Source organism: Sycon ciliatum, chromosome 1, assembly GCF_964019385.1.
Source record: "Sycon ciliatum chromosome 1, ocSycCili1.1, whole genome shotgun sequence".
Classification (NCBI taxonomy): Eukaryota; Metazoa; Porifera; class Calcarea; order Leucosolenida; family Sycettidae; genus Sycon; species Sycon ciliatum.
In genome coordinates this window covers 84,296,888-84,321,052 of record NC_088643.1, presented here as the reverse complement: position 1 = coordinate 84,321,052, position 24,165 = coordinate 84,296,888, and the positions used below count along the sequence as shown (strand labels likewise).

The 24,165-nt window shown below is 49.0% G+C and overlaps 2 protein-coding genes across 2 annotated transcripts; one reads left to right on the top strand and one right to left on the bottom strand.

The window, feature by feature from the left end:
* Positions 1-252: 252 nt before the first annotated feature.
* On the bottom strand, positions 253-3,978 carry LOC135808420 (uncharacterized protein DDB_G0290685-like). Its single transcript, XM_065321610.1, has 3 exons — positions 3,930-3,978; positions 834-1,186; positions 253-786 (listed from the first exon to the last, which is right to left on the bottom strand). The coding sequence occupies exons 1-3, from the start codon at positions 3,976-3,978 to the stop codon at positions 253-255; spliced, it is 936 nt and encodes a 311-aa protein (XP_065177682.1).
* Positions 3,979-5,179: 1,201 nt separating this feature from the next.
* Positions 5,180-23,932, top strand: LOC135805961 (disintegrin and metalloproteinase domain-containing protein 10-like). The gene is made up of 10 exons (XM_065320086.1): positions 5,180-5,481; positions 5,692-5,839; positions 9,181-9,686; positions 10,082-10,344; positions 13,193-13,417; positions 15,002-15,173; positions 15,558-15,735; positions 16,326-16,430; positions 18,297-18,381; positions 22,799-23,932. The coding sequence occupies exons 1-10, from the start codon at positions 5,394-5,396 to the stop codon at positions 23,249-23,251; spliced, it is 2,223 nt and encodes a 740-aa protein (XP_065176158.1). The 5' UTR covers positions 5,180-5,393; the 3' UTR covers positions 23,252-23,932.
* The last annotated feature ends 233 nt before the right edge of the window (positions 23,933-24,165 follow it).

The window sequence follows — 24,165 nt, the reverse complement described above, 5'->3', positions numbered from 1 at the left end:
GCATGCTAGCAAGCAAGCCTTTTGCCAACTGTTACTGGACGATGACGAGACTAGCACAATGCTGGACCAGGTGGTCTAACTACAACTGGAAACAGCGTAAACAACATAATTATTATGTTTAGAAAAAGAAAAGAAGATGGAACTAATGATGAACACGACGCGTGTATCTCTGAGTTCCCCACACTGGCAGCTACAGTGCCATGTTCTGTGTTGATTCAAACAGGGAGCAGAGCAATGCCCTGCTAGCAGTAATCAATCAGGCGCCGCTGGACACGACAGGAAGACATTCCCGGTGAATTCTGCCGACAGCCACACCGCTGGGAGAATGGATTCAATAGTACAAAATCGAAGCCTTTGCGGAGCACATGCTCGCGCACCTCCTCGTTTACCTCCTCGTTCATCTCCTCGTCTACCTCCTCGTCCACCCTCCTCGTCCCCATCCTCGTCTACCTCCTCGTCCACCTCCTCGTCCCCATCCTCGTCTACCTCCTCGTCCCCATCCTCGTCTACCTCCTCGTCCCCATCCTCGTCTACCTCCTCGTCCACCTCCTCGTCCTCATCCTCGTCTACCTCCTCGTCCACCTCCTCGCCCCCATCCTCGTCTACCTCCTCGTCCACCTCCTCGTCCCCATCCTCGTCTACCTCCTCGTCCACCTCCTCGTCCCCATCCTCGTCCACCTCCTCGTCTACCTCCTCGCGCACCTCCTGGTCCCCATCCTTGTCTACCTCCTCGTCCCCATCCTCGTCTACGTCCTCGTCTACCTCCTCGCCCCCGTCCTCGTCTACCTCCTCGCCCCCATCCTCGTCTACCTCCTCGCCCCATCCTCGTCTACCTCCTTGTCCCCATCCTCATCTACCTCCTCATCCCCATCCTCGCCCCCAACCTCGTCTACCTCCTCGCCCCCATCATCGTCTACCTCCTCGCCCCCATCCTCGTCTACCTCCTCGTCCCCATCCTCGTCCACCTCCTCGTCCCCATCCTCGTCTACCTCCTCGCCCCCATCCTCGTCTACCTCCTCGTCCCCATCCTCATCTACCTCCTCGTCTACCTCCTCGTCCCCATCCTCGTCTACCTCCTCGCCCCCATCCTCGTCTACCTCCTCGCCCCCATCCTCATCTACCTCCTCGTCCCCACTGTACCAGACGAGTAACTTCTTTTCTGGACATCGCGCGGGCTTGCGACTAGCTGGTTTGGAAATGACAGCGTTGTGAATGACCGAGGGTCCTCTACGTCTGTTCTCACCGTCCAGGAGCGACTCACGCTGCTATTTTTGGTGTTCACGAGGTGTTTGTCGCGCTGGAAACGGAGCGTCTCTGTAAGTTTGTATCCCTGGTGATGTTTGTGCCTGGAGGGCACCATGTAAGTCCATAGGCTGAATCACCTTTGTCCAGTGATTTGCAGTCGATACAAACTGTTCTCGACCTGTTCTAAGCGTTTTCATACCCATCAAAAATTCAGGATTTTGATAAATCCATCACGAAGTTTTGCTAACGGAGGAAGTATATATATAATAAGTTAATAACCCGCAGGTTGGCACGGGCATCGGGATCAGTGTTGCCTCAGCCGCAGGCTGATCGCGATGGCTTCGCCAGTTAGGGGGCTGGGGCTGCAATGCATGGTGGCTCCACCTCCACAGCATGATCATGATGATGGAGCTCCTGCATGCACGACGCGATGAAGTCGGTATCGGTAGGGTCATTGTGCCTCATGTGGATGAACCCCGAGATCGAGAGCTTGCAAATTTGCGAATGGTCGACCGAGAATCTTGAACGTGCACAGGGACAGAACGCTGGTCAAAAGACAACCTACCATGTCGACCAGGTACAGCCACCATCTGATTCTCCGTCTCCAAATCCCTCACTTCGTGCTTTGTCAGAGCAGCTGGTAGTACATGACTTGTACTAGTAGACGGCTGTGAATAGCACCCTGTAGTGTTTAGCCTGTAGAGCCTGCATCACGCATGTGCCTGCATCACGCATGTGCCTGCATCACGCATGTGCCTGCATCACGCATGTGCCTGCAACCTGCATCACGCATGTGCCTGCATGACGCATGTGGTCACCAACAGTGGGCATACTGTAGTTTGAAACTCGGGTATTGAGCCAATAATAAATATTAAATGTAGAAAGGAAAAAAAGGACATAATATGGAAACGAGTGGGCATAGTGTTGGAGGAATGTTGAAGTGTTGGAGGAATGGCCATCGGTGAGGCAAACCGAAGGCGAATGCGGCGTGCGGAATGTGTAGCTGCTACGTTGGCAGGGCGCTCAACCTGGCTTTCCGAAGTACAGTAAATAGGAGTTATGGGCAGTGCCCACTCTGCCCAGTCAAGGACCGCCCGGATAAGAGAGATCGAGTGTGCAAACATGTACATGACTCAATCCCGGCAGTGTACCGCAAGCACGAAAAGGAAAAGAGAAGAAGTTATGAGAGAAGAGTCGTTGAGGTAGAGCATGGATCATTCATCCCGGTCGTGCTCAGCACTACAGGTGGTCACGGCAAGGCAGCTGGCAATCTCTACGCTCGGATTGCATCCATGTTGGCCGATAAGAGGTCCGAGCCTTTCTCTATCGTCATGGCATACATCCGCACTCAACTGTCTTTTGCACTGGTCAATGCCGCAGTCACAGCCCTGAGAGGTCATCGGCACAAAGCGTCAAGAATCAACGGCTGCCCTTCGATCACGTTAGCAGTGGCAGAATGCAGCATGTAATGGTCAATCCTTGACTTAATTTGGTAATCGTTTTAGTACCTCGAACCCCGTGCTGAGTTTGATACGGTTTCTGGTATCTTGGCCGTAGACTACTACGCATACTGCTTCTAGCGGTTTCTTTGGATTTTACTGATTGATTACTAGTATACTGTATTTATTTAACATGACTGTACTGTACACTGTACCGGTACACAATGGTACATGTATGGCGATGACAGCACGTCACAGACACAAGGCGGAAAACAGTGTTTCTGACTGCAGCCATATAAAAACCGGTTGGTAGCAGGGAGCCCTACACAGAACTATGTGTACGGCTCCCGGCCTGGTTGGGCCTTGGTAGAGTCCCCCCATCTTGCGACCATTATGAACCGTCTGCTACCGCCATTGCATCTTCTACTGGAGGCATGTCAACGTCCATGGGCAGCATCAGGTCTTTCAGGATGACAGCGTGTAACTAGTTACTGTTAGGTCGGTACTGACTCTGGTACAAGGCGGAGTACACACTCAGTGTACGGAAACTATTGCCGTATCAAGACTTCAAGAGTTCATATCAAGACTTCAAGAGTTCATAACCGGGGTTATGAACTCTTGATGCTACACTACAGAACATGCCCATGTGACCATGGTGACCATAAATCGCTTTTCCAGCTTTGAACCAGGGAGTCGTACCCAAATCATCCATTCATATCATAATTCATGGTTTGGGTACGACTCTCTGCTTTCAACTTACTCCGGGAATGCTCGCGGCTGAAGCTCCTTGGAGTGACGTTTGATGCCCATCTAACATACTCGGAGCACCTTCGAGGAACTGCAGTGCGTGCCACACAGCGAATTGGTTTCTTCCGGAAGGCGTGCCATGTCCTGGACCCACCGGGCCGGGCCACAGCATACCGGGGGTTCATTCGGCCTCTAATGCTATAATGGAGTACTGCCCACTTGTATGGATGGGAGCTGCTGCTACCCATCTCTCACAGCTAGACCGAGTCCAGCATCGTGCCCTCACCCTGATTGGGACAGGGGCTGCAATGGACACTCTGTCCCTGCCGCGCCGTGTGGCCGGCCTCACAACTCTGTACAAGCTCCATTACATCGCAAGCCCACCAGCTCTTGCAGCGACACGCCCAGCCAGAGCCATCGCACCCGCCATCGCGCCTGCCACACGTCGCTGCTCGGCAGCCAACCTTGCGCACGAGCTTCAACTCCAGACAGCCCTACCTGCCAGATCCTGCAATGTTGCGCTGCGCTCTTTCCCGGAGTGCCTCATCGAAGCCTGGAATGAGCTGCCAGCCACTCTCCTCCGCGATGCACCGTCTGCCAAAGGGATGCAGCAGTTCAAGGTTCTGACCTACCGCTACCTGAAACGGTCGGGTTGGTCATTGGCCACGGACATCACCCCCTAGGCTACTGCCAGTACGACCCTGTTGATGTTCTCGGAGCACTCCCTTCTCATCAAACTCCCAATCCATCTGTCTTTATCTCTCTCTAACTCTCCTCCATTCTCACTCTAATCTTTCGTCAAATCTGCACGGCAATCAGCCTCTACTTTCGCCTCAGCATCATGATCTTGATACTGCTATCTTTGTACTTGTTTGCGTACTTGTTTGCACTCATATCTTGGAATAACAAGTTTCCTGGTTTCCTCCCCTCCCTCCTCTCTTTCCTACCCTTAGAGTTCTTGCTCTCCTGCTCCCCTCCCCGCCCTTCCACTCCCCATTTTGTTTCCTTTGGTGCACATGTGCAGCTGTGATGCCGAGACCCTTGGTCGGCTGAGCTTCACAGGTCCCACCCACTCCGTCCTGCTGGATATGTACCATTGTGTCGAGTTCTTCTCCTCATTTTAGTTCATCATGCAGTGAGCGTTCAAAAGTAAAAAAATAAAATAAAAAAAAACTTGCAGGGATCGGGAGTCATCAAATACTGTAGACCAGGGAGTAGTACAATACTGTATTGTACTACTCCCTGCTGTTATGTAGACCATGGTAGACGACTCCCTGCTTTGAACCAGGGAGTAGTACAATACCGGGTATTGTACTGTACTCCCTGCTTTGAACCAGGAAGTCGTCTCTGCTTTGAACAGATATGGGATTCTACGGTATTTGTACAGGATTTCGTATCTGTACGTGCGTAAGTACGGTATGTGGTTTTCATATCAGGGAGTTGTATAGTAATACACCGCGTAGTAGAGAGTCTACACACATGCCACATACACACATACATTTTGTCACTCGATCTCACCACTCGTAGATCTACTCATGCATGGCGCCCATGGCCCAGTGCATGCAACAAGTGCATGCAACATGCGCAAGGTCCGCGGCCGCATTGTTTTGGCCGCAAACCGCGGATATGGATATCATCATGACGTCACGCGTCTGTGGTCATATCACGAGTGTTCAACAAAGCCAAAAGTGGCAAAAGTGGCGATTGTCTTCCACTCACAGGTGAAGGAGTGTTCTGTCGACCACGACCAGTGCAGTGGCAAGTTGTAGAGTGTGGAGTTGTAGATTGTATCTACGCGTTCGTGTCGCTTCAGATTTCCATCATCAGATAGATCTAGTTCACAACAAAGACGTAGTAGACACTTCGTGATTTCTCCTGCACAGGCAACAGCTTATTTCGACGTTTCAGACGTCACATCCTTTCCAAGGGTCTCGGTGTTTGATTGTGTTCTCGGTGGACATCATGCCGAAGCCGATGCCTTCGGCACTGAAGTGGACTGTAGGACTCTGTGTTTTCCTACTGCTGGCGCAAGCCTCCGCACTGCCGCAGAGTAAGCAGTAGTCTTGGAGGTCCAGCACCCCTACTTACCGAGGTGTTACTGGCTGATCCGATCCACCGGAGCACTGCCGGTTAGTCGCATTCACCCATGTTTCTCTCTCTCTCTCTCTCTCTCTCTCTCTCTCTCTCTCTCTCTCTCTCTCTCTCTCTCTCTCTCTCTCTCTCTCTCTCTCTCTCTTTTTTTTTTTTGCTGTGTCCACAGAGAGACTTGGCCACTTTATCAGACACTACGAGCCAGTGAGATATGACAAGGAGGAATTTCACAAACACCACACGGATTTCTCACGACGGTGGCAGAAGGGTGAAACCATTCCATATGATTTCACACTCAAGCTTGAGGCTCATGGCAGGTGAGTGTTCAAGACCACCAATGGCTTTGCTCCAGATGCACACCAAAACAAAGGGCGACATTTAAACACACTGTCAGGTCCAAACCCAAGTATGCACTCGCATACGTGAATGGCACACACATACACACACACATACACACACACACACACACACACACACACACACACACACAAGCACATACACGCACATACACACACACACACACACACACACACGCACCTGTCCTGTTCCGTCCTGCTGGCCCTCAGCCGTAAAGGTTACGTGATCCCATCGCAGGAGGAGGAGGGAGAGGACCACGCACGCTGGTGTCGTGTCACGTCAGGTCCCTATAGTCAGTCGAAATCTCCGGGAGCAGTGCTGACACAGTAGTGGAAACTTGACACGTTCATCCGTTGCTGGGCGGTTCTGTCAAGGTCTACAAGGAGCGGGCTGGCTACCGATTGAGCTAGGCTGCCACTTGTGCACAGCGAATCCACCTCTGCTACGACACCATTTCCCAGTATCTGCGCATTGACATGCACCACGCTGCTGTTGTACTGGATTGCTACGCTCCCCTGTGCACTCGTGGCGATTAAAGTCGCTTGGTTTAGAGCAGACCTTTCCATAGCCAGGGGGCACTCAACGGGGGCTGCTACGGCAAGTTCTTTACCCTGGTCTTGGTATCTACATCGCCATTCTATGCGGGATGTGGTGGCGGTGGTCTGGGATGTGGTGGCGGTGGTCTGGGATGTGGTGGCGGTGGTCTGGGATGTGGTGGCGGTGGTCTGGGATGTGGTGGCGGTGGTCTGGTACCAGTTCACAATCTGATTGTGGCAGAGATCGACTGGCACACAGTCCTTCCAACGCTTCCTTGGTGCACACAGTCCTTCCAACGCTTCCTTGGTGCATTGGCAGGTCCGACAGGTGGGAGGTGGCCGAATAAAAGGCATGCAGGTGTCATCCATGCGCGCCAGGTCACCCAGCCATTCTAGTCGGCAATGCGGCAGAGTTTACAGGTGATGGTCTCCTGGTCTCCCCACATACGCAATATGCCGGCATTGCTGATATGGGCTGATGTGGGCATCCCGCATCTACTGTATTGACACGCCAAGGATGGAGCGAATGCAACGCATATGGAAAGTGGATAGGCACTGTAAGTCGCCCTGTAGGGGGACCCAGCACTCCAAACCGTATAGCAGCAAGGTCGTGACACACGCGCTTAAACACACCTCTTCACAGAGACAGGAAGCTGACAGTTTGCAAATACACGGCACTGTAGAGCACCACAGGCCTTGGAGGCACTTGCATTGCGGACATTGGCATCCACTGCCGAATGGCTGTTGTTGTCAATGATAGAACCCAGATACCTGAACTCAGGCACATGCTTGATCTCAACACCTGCCACAGTGAGTGGGACACAGTCTGCATCTTGGATGTTGCTGCCACCCACCATGAACTGAGTCTTGGTAGTGCTGACAGGACAGTAAGTCCATAATCAGCAGTCGCCTGGAACACAGAGAGTGCGAACTGACCGCGTAGTCGCCAACAAGGCTGAGTTGTTGGCGAGCTGGCATTCCCCAAACCTGGTCGAGATCTTTCGCGTCCTGGGCTTGCCGAATAAGTTGCCGTCAATGCAGTAGCGGATCTCCACGCCTACTCCAGAATCTGTCGACACTCTCCGAGACCAGACTGTGTCCCTGGGACGTGCGGATTGTGGCAGACATAGCTGTGTGGAAGGACTTGATGACAGCGAGGAGGGGATCCGGTACCCCAGCCCAAGCGAGCACACACTACATGCACTCTCTGGGTACTGAGTCATAGGCAATGCGCAAGTCGATGAAAACCGTGTAGCCTTTTGTGTCATGCTCGAGCGATTTCTCAACAAGTGGGTGCACAGAGAAGAAGATCATGTCTGAGCACGAGCGCCCACGCCTAAAATCACGCTGCGAATCCGGCAGCAGGGTCCACTAGCCGCTGGAGGTGTGTCTGTATGATGGCAGCCAACACTTCCCCCACAACATGTAGCAGGGCAATGCCACGTCAGTTGTCACGCAGTTGTAGGTGACCCGTTTTGGGAAGGGGTACGAGAGTAGCATTGACCCACTCCTGCGGTAATTGTTCGGACTACCACACTGTACCAAACAGATCCAGCATCCTGTCTCGTAGTGGGAAACCTCCAAACTTTACCAGTTCTGGCAAGATCCTGAAGGCGCCAGCAGCCTTGCCGGGCTTCAGCTTGTCGATTGCACGTCGTACCTCAGCTGACGTTGGGTGGGTTAGCCAGATCACCAGCAACCGGGCAATGTGGGAGAGAGTCTAGAACCGCAGGGTCAAGCGTAGATGGGACATTCAACACTGTGTCGAAATGAGGACTCCAACGGTCCTCCTGTTCCTCTTGAGACTCGTGCAAGTTACCATTTTCATCCTTGATAGCAGACACTCAGGTGTTCACTCTTCGCCGACAGCATGCTTGCACATCTCGTATACATTCCATACCGTCGCACCATAAAATAGGGACTCCGAGGCCTCCTGTGCCTTGTTCTTGATCCATTGCACCTTCACATGGCGCACCACAGAACGAGCAGCAGCACAGGCAGCAGCACAGGCAGCCTTGAACTTAGAATAGTGACCATCACTGAGCCTACCACGTTGGACCCACACATTATACATTTTGTACATTGCATTGCATTATTCATCCAGGAGTGGTTGAATGTCGTCCTGTCTATCAACAAACCAGTCTGACTGCCGTCACAAGCACACACACACACACACACACACACACACACACACACACACACACACACACACACACACACACACACACACACACACACACACACACACACACACATACACACACTTGTCCTGTCCTTAAGTTTACCTGTGGACCGACAGACATGAGGTAGATAAGTTGGGTACACTGTGCTAGTTGGGCATGGTAATGGTCCACAGCTCAGTGTCCAGTGATGCTGAGGAGATGCTTAGCACAAATATGAAGCTGGAGCTCTCTCCTGACCCTGCATCACCTGCCATAGGCACTGCAGTGTGTTTTGCTGTATAGCCAGGTGTGCTGTTCCCTACAACTGTATTGAAGCTTTGGCAATCTTTGGCAATCTTTGGCAATCCCAATCCTTGGTACATGTACTACTACATGCTTCTGAGTCCATATCTACTGGACAGTTTTGTACTTTTCCATATCTCGCATGCCTGAATGACAGGATATGGCATGTGTGTGTGTGTGTGTGTGTGTGTGTGTGTGTGTGTGTGTGTGTGTGTGTGTGTGTGTGTGTGTGTGTGTGTGTGTGTGTGTGTGTGTGTGTGTGTGTGTGTGTGTGCTGCCGTCCTCCCCTGTTCTTTCCAGGGTCTTTCGTCTGGAGCTTCACCCTGATGATGAAGTGTTCGCCCGTGGTGCCAACTTTCTAGATGGTACTGGCAATGACTTTGAAATAGACCGTGCATCTGTGCTTGTTGGTCGGGTAGCTGGAGACCCGAGTAGCTTTGTGCATGGATCCATGTTGAACGGTCGTTTCCGCGGTATCATCACTGCCTTTGGAGACAAGTTTACAGTTGAGCCGTCGTTGGTGCACTTTAACGATGAGCCGGACTTCCACACAGTCATGTATAAGAGCACAGACATCGACCACGAGAAGGCGTTGTCTAAGCATTCCTGCGGTGGCCACAACTACACCAGTCACTATTCTATGCCAGTGCCCGGCAATCCTGTCTTCGACGGCTTGCACGCTCACCTCGAAGACGTTGGAAAGTCGCGGCAGCGCCGAAACACGAACTTCAACTACTCCAAGATTGAGTGCCATATCAACATAGCCGGGGATCAGGTCTACTCGGAAGAGATTGCCAGAATTGAAGGTAAGGCACAGTGAGGCTGCAGGCTTGCTGCCGCATGTCTTGTAGATACATGTAATGCTGTAGGCTTTGGTGCAGACGATCAATCGACATGCAATTTTGTGGAACATCACATTCTTGACACCAACAGCAGCAGCCATGAAAGCCAGATGTGTGTTGTATGGATGGCATTCACTTTGCTGCCGTGCTCTTCTTGCCGTGCTCTTCTTGCCGTGCTGTTCTTGCCGTGCTCTTCTTGCGGGCCAGCCCTAGTTGTGCACTGAGTCACATGGCAGCGTCCAGTCACAGTGGTGTTGCACTTGTGCATACTGCATCCTGACGTGTATGTTCAACTGTTCATGGTCTTATCTTCTCTCAGCCGTGTATGTTCAACTGTTCATGGTCTTGTCTTCTCTCAGCCCTTCCTATCGCCGACAGGCGGCGCGTTCAGTCAGCTGTCGTGCAAGCACTTGCCCTCTTTGTCAGAGAGGCCAACAGGATCTTTACAACGACAAAATTTATTAAAGAAAGGGTTTCAGACACTCCGGAGGGTGTGAAGATGGTAATCCAAACCGCACGTGCTTACATCACAGATGCCGACATGAAGGTCTTCAAGGGCACAGACAGCAAGTTGACTGACCGCCTGCTCAGCGCAGACAGTGTTCTAGACGATTGGGCCAAGGTAACTACAGCCATATAATGTGTGTGTGCACATGTGTGCATGTGTGTGTGTGTGTGCATGTGTGTGTGCATGTGTGTGTGCATGTGTGTGTGTGTGTGTGTGTGTGTGTGTGTGTGTGTGTGTGTGTGTGTGTGTGTGTGTGTGTGTGTGTGTGTGTGAACTGCAATCGTGGTGCGAGACCATCTGCTGCTGAGAGAGCAGCTCTCCCCCTCAGCTGCCCACATTGTAAATGCAATTTCCGCCGGCAGCAGGACCTAGCCAGACATTCGCGGTCCTGCTTGTGATCCGACTCCCGTTCTCTGGCCCCCTTTTCATAGGGATGACACTTGCCCATCTGGGCAGTCATGCTGCTAGTAGTAGTAGCAAGAGTACATAACACCCCAGAGTGTGCAACGCCTGATCCAGCTCTGCATAGGGTCTTGGTCTAGCGGAATCGGATCTTTGCGTCATAATACCGTACACATCTGAGGGGAACCCGGGGAGTCGCGGGTTCTCTTGGATCAAAAACAATGGTGCCTGCCTCGAGACCGGCCTTGCGCTGGTGTGGAGTGTACACATGACCTCAGAAGATCCGATTCCGCTCGACCAATACCCTATGCAGAGCTGGATACGCGTTGCACACTCTGGGGGGTTATGTACTCTTGGTAGTACCGTAAAGTACCGCCAGAGCGCCCCGTCTCGCGAGAGCGCCCCACCTTGATTTTACAGCCAGAGAAAGGAAAATCGTATGGCAGAGTGCAACGAAGTGTGTGCGATGTGAGAATCTTAGTGTACTAAGGTCACACTTGGCAGGTTTTTGTGTGGAGCTTGTGTCCACTCGAAGGTACGGATTGACTGCAAACCGTGCAATATGTGTACAAGGTTCATGTTGTATGACCTACAGACAGCAGACCACCTCCACGCTACGACCACGAAAGGATGAGATGGTGGGGCGCTCTGGCGGTACTTTACGGTAGTAGAAGTAGTAGTAGTAGTAGTAGTAGTAGTAGTAGTAGTAGTAGTAGTAGTAGTAGTGGTGTGTGCGTGTGCGTGTGTATATGTGTGTGTGTGTGTGCATATGTGTGTGCGTGTGTGCGTGTGTGTGTGTGTGCAAACATGCACCCATCTGCGCACGTGTCTGTGTGTATGTGTTATGGGTTCAATTTCTGCCATTCTCCTGTGTGGTTACCAACAACCAGTGCATGCCGGAGGTCATGTACTTCGAAGTATGCATGTTGATATTTGCTGGGGGGGGGGGGGGGGGAGGGAGGGGAAAAGGACCAAAAAGTAGGGATTCACTGGCCAGAAAAACCCAATTCGAACAGCTATGTGGTGTAGACCAGCCTGAACAGCGGCAGTCAATTCTTCAGCCTTGCAAGCTGTTGAAAGATGCAATCCCTGTACAAGGTGGTATGGCTTCTGCTGTAGCATCGCGATCATCGCCTGCAGCTATGGGCGTCAAAAGCTAAATGTGCGTACGAGAAGGGATGAAAGGGACGTGTTGTTTTCCTGTAGCCCAACCGCGCCCAATTCTTCTTTATCAATTTCCAAATATTCTGCTGTATATCGCCGGTGGATGAGAGTCCCATCTTTCGTACTCCTGTTTATTCATGGTGAAAGCATCTCCGAAAATGTGAAAACTCCTGCACATACAAGTACGGAGGTTGCCCGCGATTTCTACCCAGGGGCTTGCTCAAGAATCATGAGGTAGACATCATCCGACCTTTTGCATGCTGTGTCCTCTCCCGAGTCTATACAACTCCCTGGTCTACCCTCGCACCATTGCGAGTCCACCCCATACACATTACCGTACTCTCGCGATTAGACCCCTCTCTTGAACAGTGCCCTCTCTTGAATAGTGCCCCTGTCGCTGAGAGCCAATGAAAAAATAAAGCTCTCTCTCTCTCTCTCTCTCTCGCTCTCTCTCTCGCTCCCTCTCTCTTTCCCTCTCTCTCGCTCCCTCCCTCTCTCTCGCTCCCTCTCTCTCTCTCCCTCTCTCTCTCTCCTCTCTCTCTCTCTCTCTCTCTCTCTCTCTCTCTCTCTCTCTCTCTCTCTCTCTCTCTCTCTCTCGCTCGCTCCCTCTCTCTCTCTCTCTCTCTCTGGAATAGTGCCCCCTCCCCGGGCTTGCAATCAAGCAGATGTCCAAGTTTGATGTTGTTTTGCTAGTGGTCTTGTCCATGCAAATCTCCTGGTGGATTCAGGATCAGAATTGCAATTCTTCTTTCAGTTTCTGTTGAGTCCTGATAGTTTAAAGGAAACTTTAAACCCTGTTTTTTTTCCTTAGTTTTATGGCGGAGGACGTAAATGTATCAGCATTGAAAAAATAGTAACCTCTCTTGAATAGTGCCCCATCCGTGATGAACTTTGAAAGAATAGTGCCCCAGGGGCACTAATCGCGTGAGTACGGTATATGGGTCGACTCCAACACTATTCTGAGATTCATATGAGTTTCCCCACATTATTATTAGTCACCTCCACCACTATTATTATTACTATATTTATTAGTCACCCCCACCACCACACACCACCATTATTATTAGTCCCCCCCCCCCCCCCCCCCACCACCACCACCACACACACCACGATTATTAGTCGACCTCAGGATCATTGGTCAGCCCCCACATCATTTATTATGACAACCATAGCTGTTTTGGATCCACTAAATCTAGTTCTGCGTGGATCCTTACATGCTTCGTGTACACTTTGTCTTTCACTTTCCCTTGCACCCCGCAACCAATGAAGCTCTCGTCCTCTTAGGGAGAGGGGGGGGGGGGGGGGGGGCACAAAACCCGTTCCTGGCAGTGAGCAAGCATGTGTGCGCGCGCATGTGTGTGTGTTGTCTGTGTTTCTTCGATCTTGTACAATACAGACAACCATTTGGGACGAATACTGCCTCTCTTACTTGATAAGCCACCGTGATTTTGAGAACAGTATCTTGGGCCTGGCCTGGGTGTCAGGAATCTGCAAACAGTTTGATGGTAGAGTTAGTGCCAATACCGGTCTGGTGACTACCCAAAATGCCGGACAAAACATTCCGCAGACCATAGCAACACTGGTGTTTGCACATGAGATTGGCCATAACCTCGGCGCCCAGGTAAGCTTTAACTTATTTGTTTTGTTTTTGTTTTGTTTAATTTTTAACTCGAATACTAAGCCAATTGATATAATTTTAAAAATAGAAGAAACCCCGTGGAAACGAGTTATGAAGCAACTATCCACGACTGTAGCAACTGTCGACTGTCGCGTGTCAAAACCTGCAGGTAGGAATAGACTGTGGGGTCAAGTGGATGCGAAGGTGGAAACTCCGGCCGAACTACGCCAAGGCCAAGATCATGTGTGTCGTCCCCAATGCGTCATCAGATGTTGCACATCTTCAAACTTTTATTTTCCATTTCCCTGATGATCCTACCCCGATGCCTATAACCTCTCATCAAAAGCACCTTGGCGTTACACTTGATAGCAAATTGGACAAACTGCAAAGTGGACTGGTCCCACCATTTCCAGAATTTGGAAAAGCGGGCAAGCTCAGCAGTCTGTATTCTTAATGGCCATCTCCCCACCTTTCACCGGAATGCTGCAAGACCTTCTATCATACATACATTTGCCTATTTTCTTGTATGCTGTGTGGTGTGGTGTGGCGCTGGTAATGGCCTCTTTGCAAAGCTGGAGATTGTGCATCGACGTATTCTCTGGGCAATGCTTCGTTTGCCGCCCGAGACCAACATAGCAGTTCTCTATGAAAATTGCCGTACATTTCCTCTGAAACATTACATTGACCGATCATCCTGCATATACATTCACAAGATCAAACTTATCACTGCCCCATCAGCATGTACAGCATTCCTTAAACTGGTTCAATGAATCCTCAAGAAGCCGGAACTCCCTTCGTTTCCCGATTGCAAGAAACAATTCCATGAGCCACTCGCCTGTATTCCTGGCATAGCAATTATGGGATTCTCTTCCTCAGCAATTAAAGTCCAGCAATACCCTCAATGCGTTTTTAAGCTTGACAAATACAGTTGTCCCTCTCTAATCCGGCACTTGTTTATCCAGCACCCTTGCAAACCAGCACACTTTCTGGCAAAACAGATTTTTTCAGGTCATTTTCTGCGTTTTTAAGCTTGATAAATACAGTTGTCCCTCTCTAATCCGGCACTTGTTTATCCAGCACCCTTGCAAACCAGCACATTTTCTGGCAAAACAGATTTTTTCAGTTCATTTTTTAATCCGGCACTTGAATTCCGCCTCCAGCAGCGATTTTCTGCAACAAATCACTCAAATCACTCAAACTGTACATAATTCGATTTTCTAATCCAGCAGTTGTACATCACATATCGTCAGGGAGCATTGTAACATACACTTGGGAATACCCTACACCAGTACATAGGATATTCCCAAGTAACTGGGGGAGAGAAAAAAATCCCGCTACCGAAACAATTATTTTATTGCGTTCTAGAATACAACTCTGGTTGTTCTGTTCGTGATAGGAGCACGGTGCACGCACATTGTTCTCTTCATTGCTTTATTCTGTAAATATATTCTTTGTGGAGGTGAACAATATTTGTGGTAGGGATGAACATGGCGGAGCGCTCAATCACTGTGATTCCGTGTGTGTGTGTGTGTGTGTGTGTGTGTGTGTGTGTGTACACGCGCGCGTGTTCATGCTTTGTGTACTCAGCATGACAAGGAGAGTCGGTGCACTGACCAGAAAGCTGGACGCTTCATCATGTTTCCATCAGCAAATAGTGGCAACCTGCCTAATCACATGCGATTCTCTGCTTGTAGCATTGAACAATTTGCTCCAGTCCTCAAGCAAAAGGCTTTCGGTCTGAAGTCGACCTGCTTCAAGCGTAAGTCAATTATCACCCGAGTTCATGTATCTTATCATTGGGGCAGCAGGAGTCAACTTAAAGTGTTTGGATAAGAAGTACCTCGGATACTAAATTTAATACTTTTTCCCATCCCCCAGGGGGTACGTCCCCAGGGGGCACGTCTTATCCGAGTTCCACTGTAGATGGATAGAGAGAGAGAGAGAGAGAGAGACTTCAATTCTAGATTTTCAGGCGATCGCTGCAAAGATAAATGGTGGGTTGCAAAGCAGTGTGTGTTGTTTGCCAGCAGCAGTACAACTTGAAATGTGTTTATGATTTGGGCTGCTTTAAAAAAGGTGCTCAGTTCGCGGCGGCGTTGTTTTTGACAGAGCTTTGTTTGCCTGCCTTTTTTCTGGAGTACAGCTGACTCACAGGGTCGACTTTGCGGTAACGGAGTCAAGGAAGAGGGCGAGCAATGCGACTGCGGTGCACACACGGAATGTAGTGCTCTCGCCCTGACTGATCGATGCTGCCAAATCAAGACGTCAGGAGCACAGAATCCTGCTGTGGATTGCAAATACCCTCCGACGAAGACCTGCTCGTAAGCCAACCTATCTTGTCCTACTGTACAGCGTATCGTGGCATTGCTGTATGTCTGTATCTCTGCAGTGCTGTATCTCTGCAGTGCTGTATCTCTGCAGTGCTGTATCTCTGCAGTGCTGTATCTCTGCAGTGCTGTATATCCTGATAGCATAGTGTAACAATGTACACGGGTGAAATGTGTTCTCATTCCTATTAGTTTGCCGAGCAGCTTTGTATCACGACTAGTAAGTCTTGTGCCAGCATGAGTGGTGTGCGGTGTTTGTGCGTGTGGTTGCAGCTATCATCGTTCTGCCTGTTAGTTTGCATTGATTGATTGGCTTGTTCATGAATTGCTGTCCTGTTTGTGTATGTCTATGATTGTGTATGAACGTGTGGGTGTGTGTGTGTGCATGTGTGTGCATGTGTGTGCATGTGTATGTGTAAGAGTGTGCGTATGAGTGTGTGTATGAGCATACATGTGTGTGTGTGTGTGTGTGTGTGTGTGTGTGTGTGTGTGTGTGTGTGTGTGAGCATGCATGTGTGAGTGTGCGTGCGTGTGCACGCGCACCGTGTACAATGTACCATGTGTTCATGTCATGTATCCACCAGGTTCCAAGATGGCCCGTGCTGCTCAGGCTGTTTGTTTGTGCCAGCGTTGGATAATCAAACTTGTAGTGAACCGCACGAGTGCCGTCTCGGAATTGAGACATGCGAATATCCTCCTAGCAAAATCTAGCACTGTAGCATAACCATGGGCCTTTATGCGTGTGTGTGTGTGTGTGTGTGTGCCTGTGTGTGTTTGTGTCTGTTTGTGTATAGGTTTTGATTACGTATAGGTTTGCACATGTATGTTGTACGATACCTTCATAGCAGTGGTCATAGTCTTTTGTAGAAATTGTCGGGCTTGTTTGAAAATGCTATTCAGCCTGAAATGACCCAGTTTTACACAGGTTTCACATCTAGGCTATTTGCTTATGGGCCGTTTTTTTGTCTTTTTAAACCACTGGCCTGTCAGTTTTACATGACTGTGCACCACCTTTGCTGGTTGATCATGACTGCTATTACTGTGAAATGCGGAAATTGTGAAATCCAAAAAACAGTTGGCGCGACCACCCAGAACTTGCGCCATAAGGCCCTCTTCAGACTAGGTACAAAACAGCCTATAAGTCACATTGACATAGAAGTTTCAAAGGCAACTACAAGAATCTGGCGGGAAGCCTAAAGAGCTGCCCAATCCTTTCAAGCAGGGTGCGAACCCTTGTACAGGTCCTCCCTCATTATAACGAGTCCGGTTAGTACATAAACCCCGATAGTAAGTAGAAATCTTAAATCCCGTGACGAAACGTGGTCTATACAACTGTTTACAGGTCCGGCTACAACATAATTCGTTAGTACATAAATTTCGTTATAACGACCCTGTGCCCAGGTCCCCGGAGTGCCAAACCCTCAGTATAAGATAATATTGACCATGAAGGACCAAGGCCAAAACACGTTGGATAACGCAGGAAGACGCAACCTATTACATGTATATCTATGTATTCGTATATGGACGATTTTTTGCATCCAAGGAAGAGCTATGTTGGAGATTTTTGATTATCTTATAACGAGTTGAAGCGTCGAAATTTATGTTGTATCGAGGGTGGCCCAGGTAAGTACGAATTACTAGTAGTGCCTATTTCACCGTTAGCTGCAAGTCCTGTTACGAGATAAGTCTCGTTATAAGATAGCTTTTTTTCGATGGCCCAGAGATTATCTTCTAACGAGGGAGGACCTGTACAAGGCAACTTTCCTGCATTTCTCGTACTTTCACCAGGCAGTCGTACAAGTGTACAAACTTTGTACGACTGCCGGCTGCTTTCAATTTCACACATCCCAGGTCCCTTGCGCAATCGTGTAGGGTCAAAGGTTGCCTGTATGTTGCATGTAAAATGTGTAGTCTGAATGCAGGCGTGGAAAAATGTTGCCTTTTAGGTTTTATGTGATTTTGTACTGGCTGTTCTATGTACGTAGTCAGCAGAGGGCCCAAGCCTTTTCTCGTCAAGTAATACGCCCATTGCGCATTGCCGAATATGGAAGGTATGTGTAGTGCATGCGAGTACATGTACGCTGGAATCGGCAAGGCACTGTTTAAAAAAAAAACAAGACAACATACACAAGACTTTTAAAATATAATTCTACTTTTCATTTGGTGCTTTGGAGACTTGCCATGATCATCACGGGCGTGTGACTAATGGGAGGATCTTGAACATCGGCGCGAGACCCCTATCATGAATTTAAAAACATTGGGTGGTGAAGAATGGGCAGCCACTGCTTCAGGCTAGTGAGGTTTTTATTTTTTTATAAGATTCTGGCATCTTTGTTCTTATTCTGTGCTTGTACATTCACCTACAAGTACAGGTGCACTGTGCATACAGTGCTGTATGAAACAAACACACACTGGTGTTCCTAAATCTTTGCTTCCAGCCTGGCTGTTCTTCGGCGCCCGATGTCACTGAATGGGTCATCTCTTTGTGCAGTGGTAACTTTTTAAGTCTAACAGATTTCAACGTTGTTGCCTTGACTGGTGAGTGTGTCTGTCACTGGGCTATCAGCTTTGTGTCCTATAGCACCACCCAAGGCGAATGGTCTTGTGTGCAACCGCGGCCGAGCTACCTGCTATGGAGGTGTAAGTTTGCCAATGTGATTTCCAGCGGCATGCACACACTTTCACACAGCCGTGCACATGTATGCATTCATGGGGTCGAGGGAAGGGGGGTTCTGCCAGAGCTATCCCCTAGTTCCCTTCTCATTGTCGAGGAGTTTGAGTCGGAAATAGATAAAGTAGTGCAGCATTTTGGTGTAAGTAAAAGTAAATTATCGTGTCCGTTCCCGGAGGTAATTTTGGTGTAGTTCACTGATAATTTAAAGTGCAGTCACTCATGCCATTGTCATGACCAGTATGTGTAATTTCCGGTTGCTCATCTGTATGACTTACATCACCCCGAACCAGAATCCAAAAGGACTTCTACGCTCCATTGAGTTGACCAGCAATTCAGGTTTTGTTTTCATGCTAGGATGCCATCATCTCTGGGCCAAGTTTGTGTGTGCGTGTGGTTAGTGCTTGTAGTTTGTATACATGTCCACGTATGTATAGGATATTGACCAAGACGAGGTCTATATGTATAGGATATTGACCAAGACGAGGTCTATATAATTCCCATATAGACCGAAGTCGAGGTCAATATCCTATTTATCACGATTCCTTTGCCATAACCCCAAAATTTGATCCTTTAGGAGCTATTTTAACCTTTTTAGTATAGCATTTGTACTATAGTGTACATAGGATGTTGCCTATTTCGGGTACAAGACTGTAAGAACAACAGGGTTCAGCATCTGCAGCACAGTGGCTGGGTGGTATATGGGGTTGCTTGAGATTCATACTGTGTGAGTTCGAATCCTGCGTGTTCTCTTCCTTTGTCTTCTTTCTTTCAAATTTTCTTTTTGAAGTGGAGTGCAAATTTCTAAGTCCCTCCAAAGTCGAAAGATTACAATGCCTATTATTATAAAGTGGTCGATACAAGCGGTCGGTATTACGGCGATATGGGTAATAATAGGGAGGTTTCGCTCTACGTAATTACGTATGAAAATCCGTATGTCGTACGCGCCGGGGAGCGAGGGCAGCTTTCATACTTAAATCTCTCTACGGAATTCCGTAGGAAAGCTCTTTCCTACGTTGGGTCCTCCGTAGGACTTTTTGAAATATTTTTTCGCATTTTCCGCATTTATCCATGGCAACGTTCAAGCCGCGCGAAACACAAGGTACACACACCGTACACCACGTGCAAAATAAGATGGAAAACGCGGTTTCGGTTCATGGTGCATGCGGTGGGCGCATGCAGCCAACGCGTCTCCAAAGCAACAACGCATGTTTAGCAGTCGTGGATAAATCACGTAGAGCGAAACCCAGCAGCTCTGGTTTTTTACGTATGAAAATTCCGTGCAGTTCCTACGTTATTTTCATACGTAATTCCGTAGAGCGAAACCTCCCTAATAGGACCAGTCAAGGATCACAAGATTTAGTGGAGGTCGATATAGAAGAGTGATAATAGGGAGGTTCCGGAGTACGATTTTTCGTGCCAAAATCCGTAGAGGCGCTACGGATTTTTTATACGTCGTTTTCGAGCAGTGAAATGTTCCGGAGTACGGAACTGTAGCAAGAAGGACCCATGAGTGTGTGTGATCCCCGGTAGCCTAATCGGTGGGGCACTGTCCCGGAAAGACAGGGGTGCTGGGTTCGAATCCCGCTCATGGATCCTTCTTTTGCAACATTGGCGCCTGGCAATGGCTCGAACCCACGACCCATCGTACCCCCCGCGAGTAGGTACGGCTTGAGGACACAGCCTGTTGGGGCGGGGGAGCAGTGTAGCAAGAAGGACCCATGAGTGTATGTGGTCCCCGGTAGCCTAATCGGTAGGGCACTGTCCCGGAAAGACAGGGGTGCTGGGTTCGAATCCCGCTCGTGGATCCTTCTTTTGCAACAGAACTTATGTGTTTGCCGTCATTACCTAGGTTACGATCGCAAACACGTCACATTCCCGCGCTATGCCTTTTTATTTTGAAAATTTGTACCGAAATCAACTTCCCGCAGAAAATCGATGTTTCTCGTACAGTCAGACCTCGCATAACCGCACACAAGCGTTTTCCACAAAAATATCCGGATAGGCGAGGGAACCGGATAATCGAACACACACACTGTATGTATGCATGGCATATGCTGTAAATCGGTAACCAACGATTTTCTTCCGGATGGTGAGGGATCCGGATAAAAGAGGACAGGATAAGCGAGGTCTGACTGTACCAAATTTGTACGCGAAAAATCTTTCTGCGCCCGATGACGCAAAATCTCCATACGAAACATGGTTCGTATACGCGTATGAAAGCCAGTCCACACGGATTCTCCGTGCCGAAAAATCGTATGGAGCACGCCTGGAAAAAATCCGTACCGCCCATACGGAGTTCGGCACGGAAAATCGTACCCTGGAACCTCTCTATTGTCTAATATTGTTATTATTTTATCACTCTTCTATATCGACCTCCACTAATTCTTGTGATCCTTGACTGGTCCTATATTACCCATATCGCCGTAATATCGACCGCTTGTATCGACCACTTAGGCATTGTAATCTTTCGACTTTGGAGGACTTAGAAATTTTCCTTCCACTTCAAAAAGAAAATTTGAAAGAAAGAAGACAAAGGAAGAGAACAAACAGTATTCGAACTCACACAGTATGGATCTCAAGCAAGTTGAATCAACCCCATATACCACCCAGCCACTGTGCTGCAGATGCTGAACCCTGTTGTTCTTACAGTCTTGTACCCAAAATAGGCAACATCCTATGTACACTATAGTACAAATGCTATACTAAAAAGGTTAAAATAGCTCCTAAAAGGATCAAATTTTGGGGTTATGGCAAAGGAATCGCGATAAATAGCATATAGACCTCGTCTTGGTCAATATCCTACACATATACTATAATTATGTGCGGTAAGGGGTCGTCGCAAAAGTTTTTTGTCGTCCCTGAAACGAACATGATTCATTTGGGGGGCAGGGGGTGCGAGCCAAAATCGCAAGTCGACCGACACTGTACATATGACATGCACATGCATGCGATTTTCGTCGTCCAGCATAGCAAGCTGTGTTCGTTTCAGAGGGAGGGGAGGGGGTCCGAGTACGAAATGAACGATGTTCGTTTCAAGGACGACAGAAAACTTTTGCGACGACCCCTAAGGTACCACACATGCACACATACAAACACACATACACACGCGCACACACACACACACACACACACACACACACACACACACACACACACACACACACACACACAAATAGACCAGTGGAGTTTGTATCTACTTCAAGCTTGTTGCTCTACACAATCACCAGGAGACTGATTCTAAAAAGACTGTACAATGGACTATATCCCATAGAGTAAGTATGTGATATAGTATACCCCCCCCCCCCCCTTGCTACCTTGGTGGGGAAGTAGAAAGTGATACCCCTTGGCGTCCCTTGTGCCCGTATCTCTGGAGAACTCGCCTGCTATGTATCATATCAGCTTTGATGAAGTTTATTTCGCACACATTACACATGCACAGGAGAAAAAAGAGGCCATTGATGAAAACGTGTGGATTTCATAGGTTGACAATGACTGAGAATTGAGCACGCGTGCGCATGTGATTGGAAAAAACCCCGAAATCGAAGCACACTTAGGCTGCGTTTACACGACAATGCTGGGGGTGAAAACGCAACAAAAGCCTTTCGGATGCATGGTTCATTTACACGGTAAGCGGAGCAAAACGTAAAAGTTGTGCACCAAAACGGTAGAAAACCAAAACGCTGGCCGAGTTGGAAGAATTTGAAAACGGAAATGTTCTGCCGGATAAATTTGGGTGTGTAAGTAGTCGAAACGGTGTGCTGGCCTCGTTTTCCGTCACGTTTCTTTCGTTTTCGGCCGTTCGCACGGATCCGATAATCATAAAAATTGTTTTACAATTTTCGTCATGTGACGAGTGTTGTTTTGTGGCTTGTTTTCAACTACTACTTGAGTGTGATTGATGCTTCTACGACAACACTTGGCACATGACGAACTTTGGCGGATCCTTAGCTCCTGTGTAGACGCGCGTAAACGATACAAACGGAGACTACCCCGGATCAGCTTTGATCATGTAAACGTACGGAAACGAAAAAAGAAATGCGGGACTGAAAACGGAAAACTGGCCATGCGTTGTCGTGTAAACGCAGCCTTACATGCCTTGACAAATCCAGCTGAGGGTGCCCGGTAGAGGGACGTGCCCGTATCTGAGACGTCCATGTAAGATACGTTTGAGTGTATACGCTGCGTACTCTAGGGTCCTGGGTAACCATAGTAACGCTAACTCTGGTTCTTACACCCAATGACGGTCTATGACCTTTTTTGTAGTTGCACTCTGGAATGTGATTTTCTTTTTGCTGGCTATATAATATATATCAAGGAGAGGAGGCACTTTCACGGCACTTAACCGTATCTCGCTGTTGTGTTTGGATGTATGCTTCTTTACAGGTGTGCAACGGCAGCCTGTGCGCTATCGCTGGTGTCGGCGTGGAATCATGTGACTGTGAAGGTGCCGGCAACGAGTGTGCCGTGTGCTGCAAGGGTACAGACGGCGCGTGCAAACCTCTGAGCGAGTACAGCTTCAACAAGACCGGCATCAACCTTAACCGCATCCCAGGCGCGCCGTGCAACAAGGGATCGGGGCACTGCAATTTCCTGAACTTCTGCCGGCGCCTGGACGACACCGGTGTACTTTTCCAGATCACCAACACCATCTTCTCGCTGACCACACTTGGTTCAGCCTGGGACTGGGCTAAGTCCGGGTGGTACTATATCCTGCTAGGCGTTGCTGGTTTGGTCGCTGCATTTGCATTGATGATCCATTTCTGCGCCAAGAAGACACCACGCACCGTGCCCGTAACGCGCAAAGGCCGCGGCACAGAGATGAAGCAGAGATTCTGAGAAGGAGAATGCGCCACCACGCATGCAGCATGCCGACCGAGGGAATGTGCGATGCGGCGTGCACACGTCATAACAGAGTAAGCCCTGTGGTCTAGTTACTATAATGCTGGTCACATGGATAGGGCTCAGGGCAGGGCAGGACAGAGGGCATGAAGGCAGTCGTCGTGCTTGCACTGCTGGCGACATTCTGCCTCTGGGTGTTCTCAGTGCTGCTGGCATTATAATGCATGGCGAATGGAGGATGAGTCTATTGATTCAGTCGTATATTTGAATAACCACAATACCGGCCTCCATCAAATGTCTTCATCCCATGCACACGTGTTCATGTTCTCCCCGGCAAACCATTTCCGTGTTTACATTTAAAGAGAACTTTAATATACTGAGAACAACGCTGCACTACTCCGGATGCACTACTTGCCATGCATTTACCGGTAATTATCATTTTCTTGTAGATACTCTAGTCTAGGTCCCACTGCAATGGTTTCCTCTTTTGTTCGTTCCATAAATATGTTTTTTTAGGCCAATTCTTGAGGTGGCCCTGACCATTGATGACTATGTTCCTACTTTTGTCCACACACATACACCGCGGTCCGTCAGGTGTAGCATTGTAACGTTAGGGCGCAGTAACTGTGCTTCTACTGCTAGTACTAATGTAAATGAATTCATCGTTGTATATTGCTACGTTCATGTGCAACCTGTCAGGAACTCAGCGGGCTGGTACGCGGCAAGGGCAGGGTGTGTGGAAGTCGTCAAGTACTTGAATCCCTTGATATACTTCAATGTACTTGCCGACTCCCTGGTCAAGGGTTTGTTTGGTGCTGAATCTGCCTTTATTCCTGTAGCTATGCAGAAGACGTTACTTCAGTAACGTCTGGCGCTAGCCAGGGTCCACACAGCTTTAATTTGGTATTTGT

Bases quoted from the DNA above. Each gene is read 5' to 3' on its own strand.
- LOC135808420 (XM_065321610.1), bottom strand. From the start codon at position 3,978: ATGAGGCACTCCGGGAAAGAGCGCAGCGCAACATTGCAGGATCTGGCA. The intron at 1,187-3,929 runs GTAGGGCTGTCT...TTTCCAAACCAG, and splicing joins AACATTGCAGGATCTGGCAG to CTAGTCGCAAGCCCGCGCGA. The intron at 787-833 runs GTAGACGAGGAT...GGGGGCGAGGAG, and splicing joins ATGAGGATGGGGACAAGGAG to GTAGACGAGGACGGGGGCGA.
- LOC135805961 (XM_065320086.1), top strand. From the start codon at position 5,394: ATGCCGAAGCCGATGCCTTCGGCACTGAAGTGGACTGTAGGACTCTGT. The intron at 5,482-5,691 runs GTAAGCAGTAGT...CTGTGTCCACAG, and splicing joins AGCCTCCGCACTGCCGCAGA to AGAGACTTGGCCACTTTATC. The intron at 10,345-13,192 runs GTAACTACAGCC...TGTACAATACAG, and splicing joins TTCTAGACGATTGGGCCAAG to ACAACCATTTGGGACGAATA.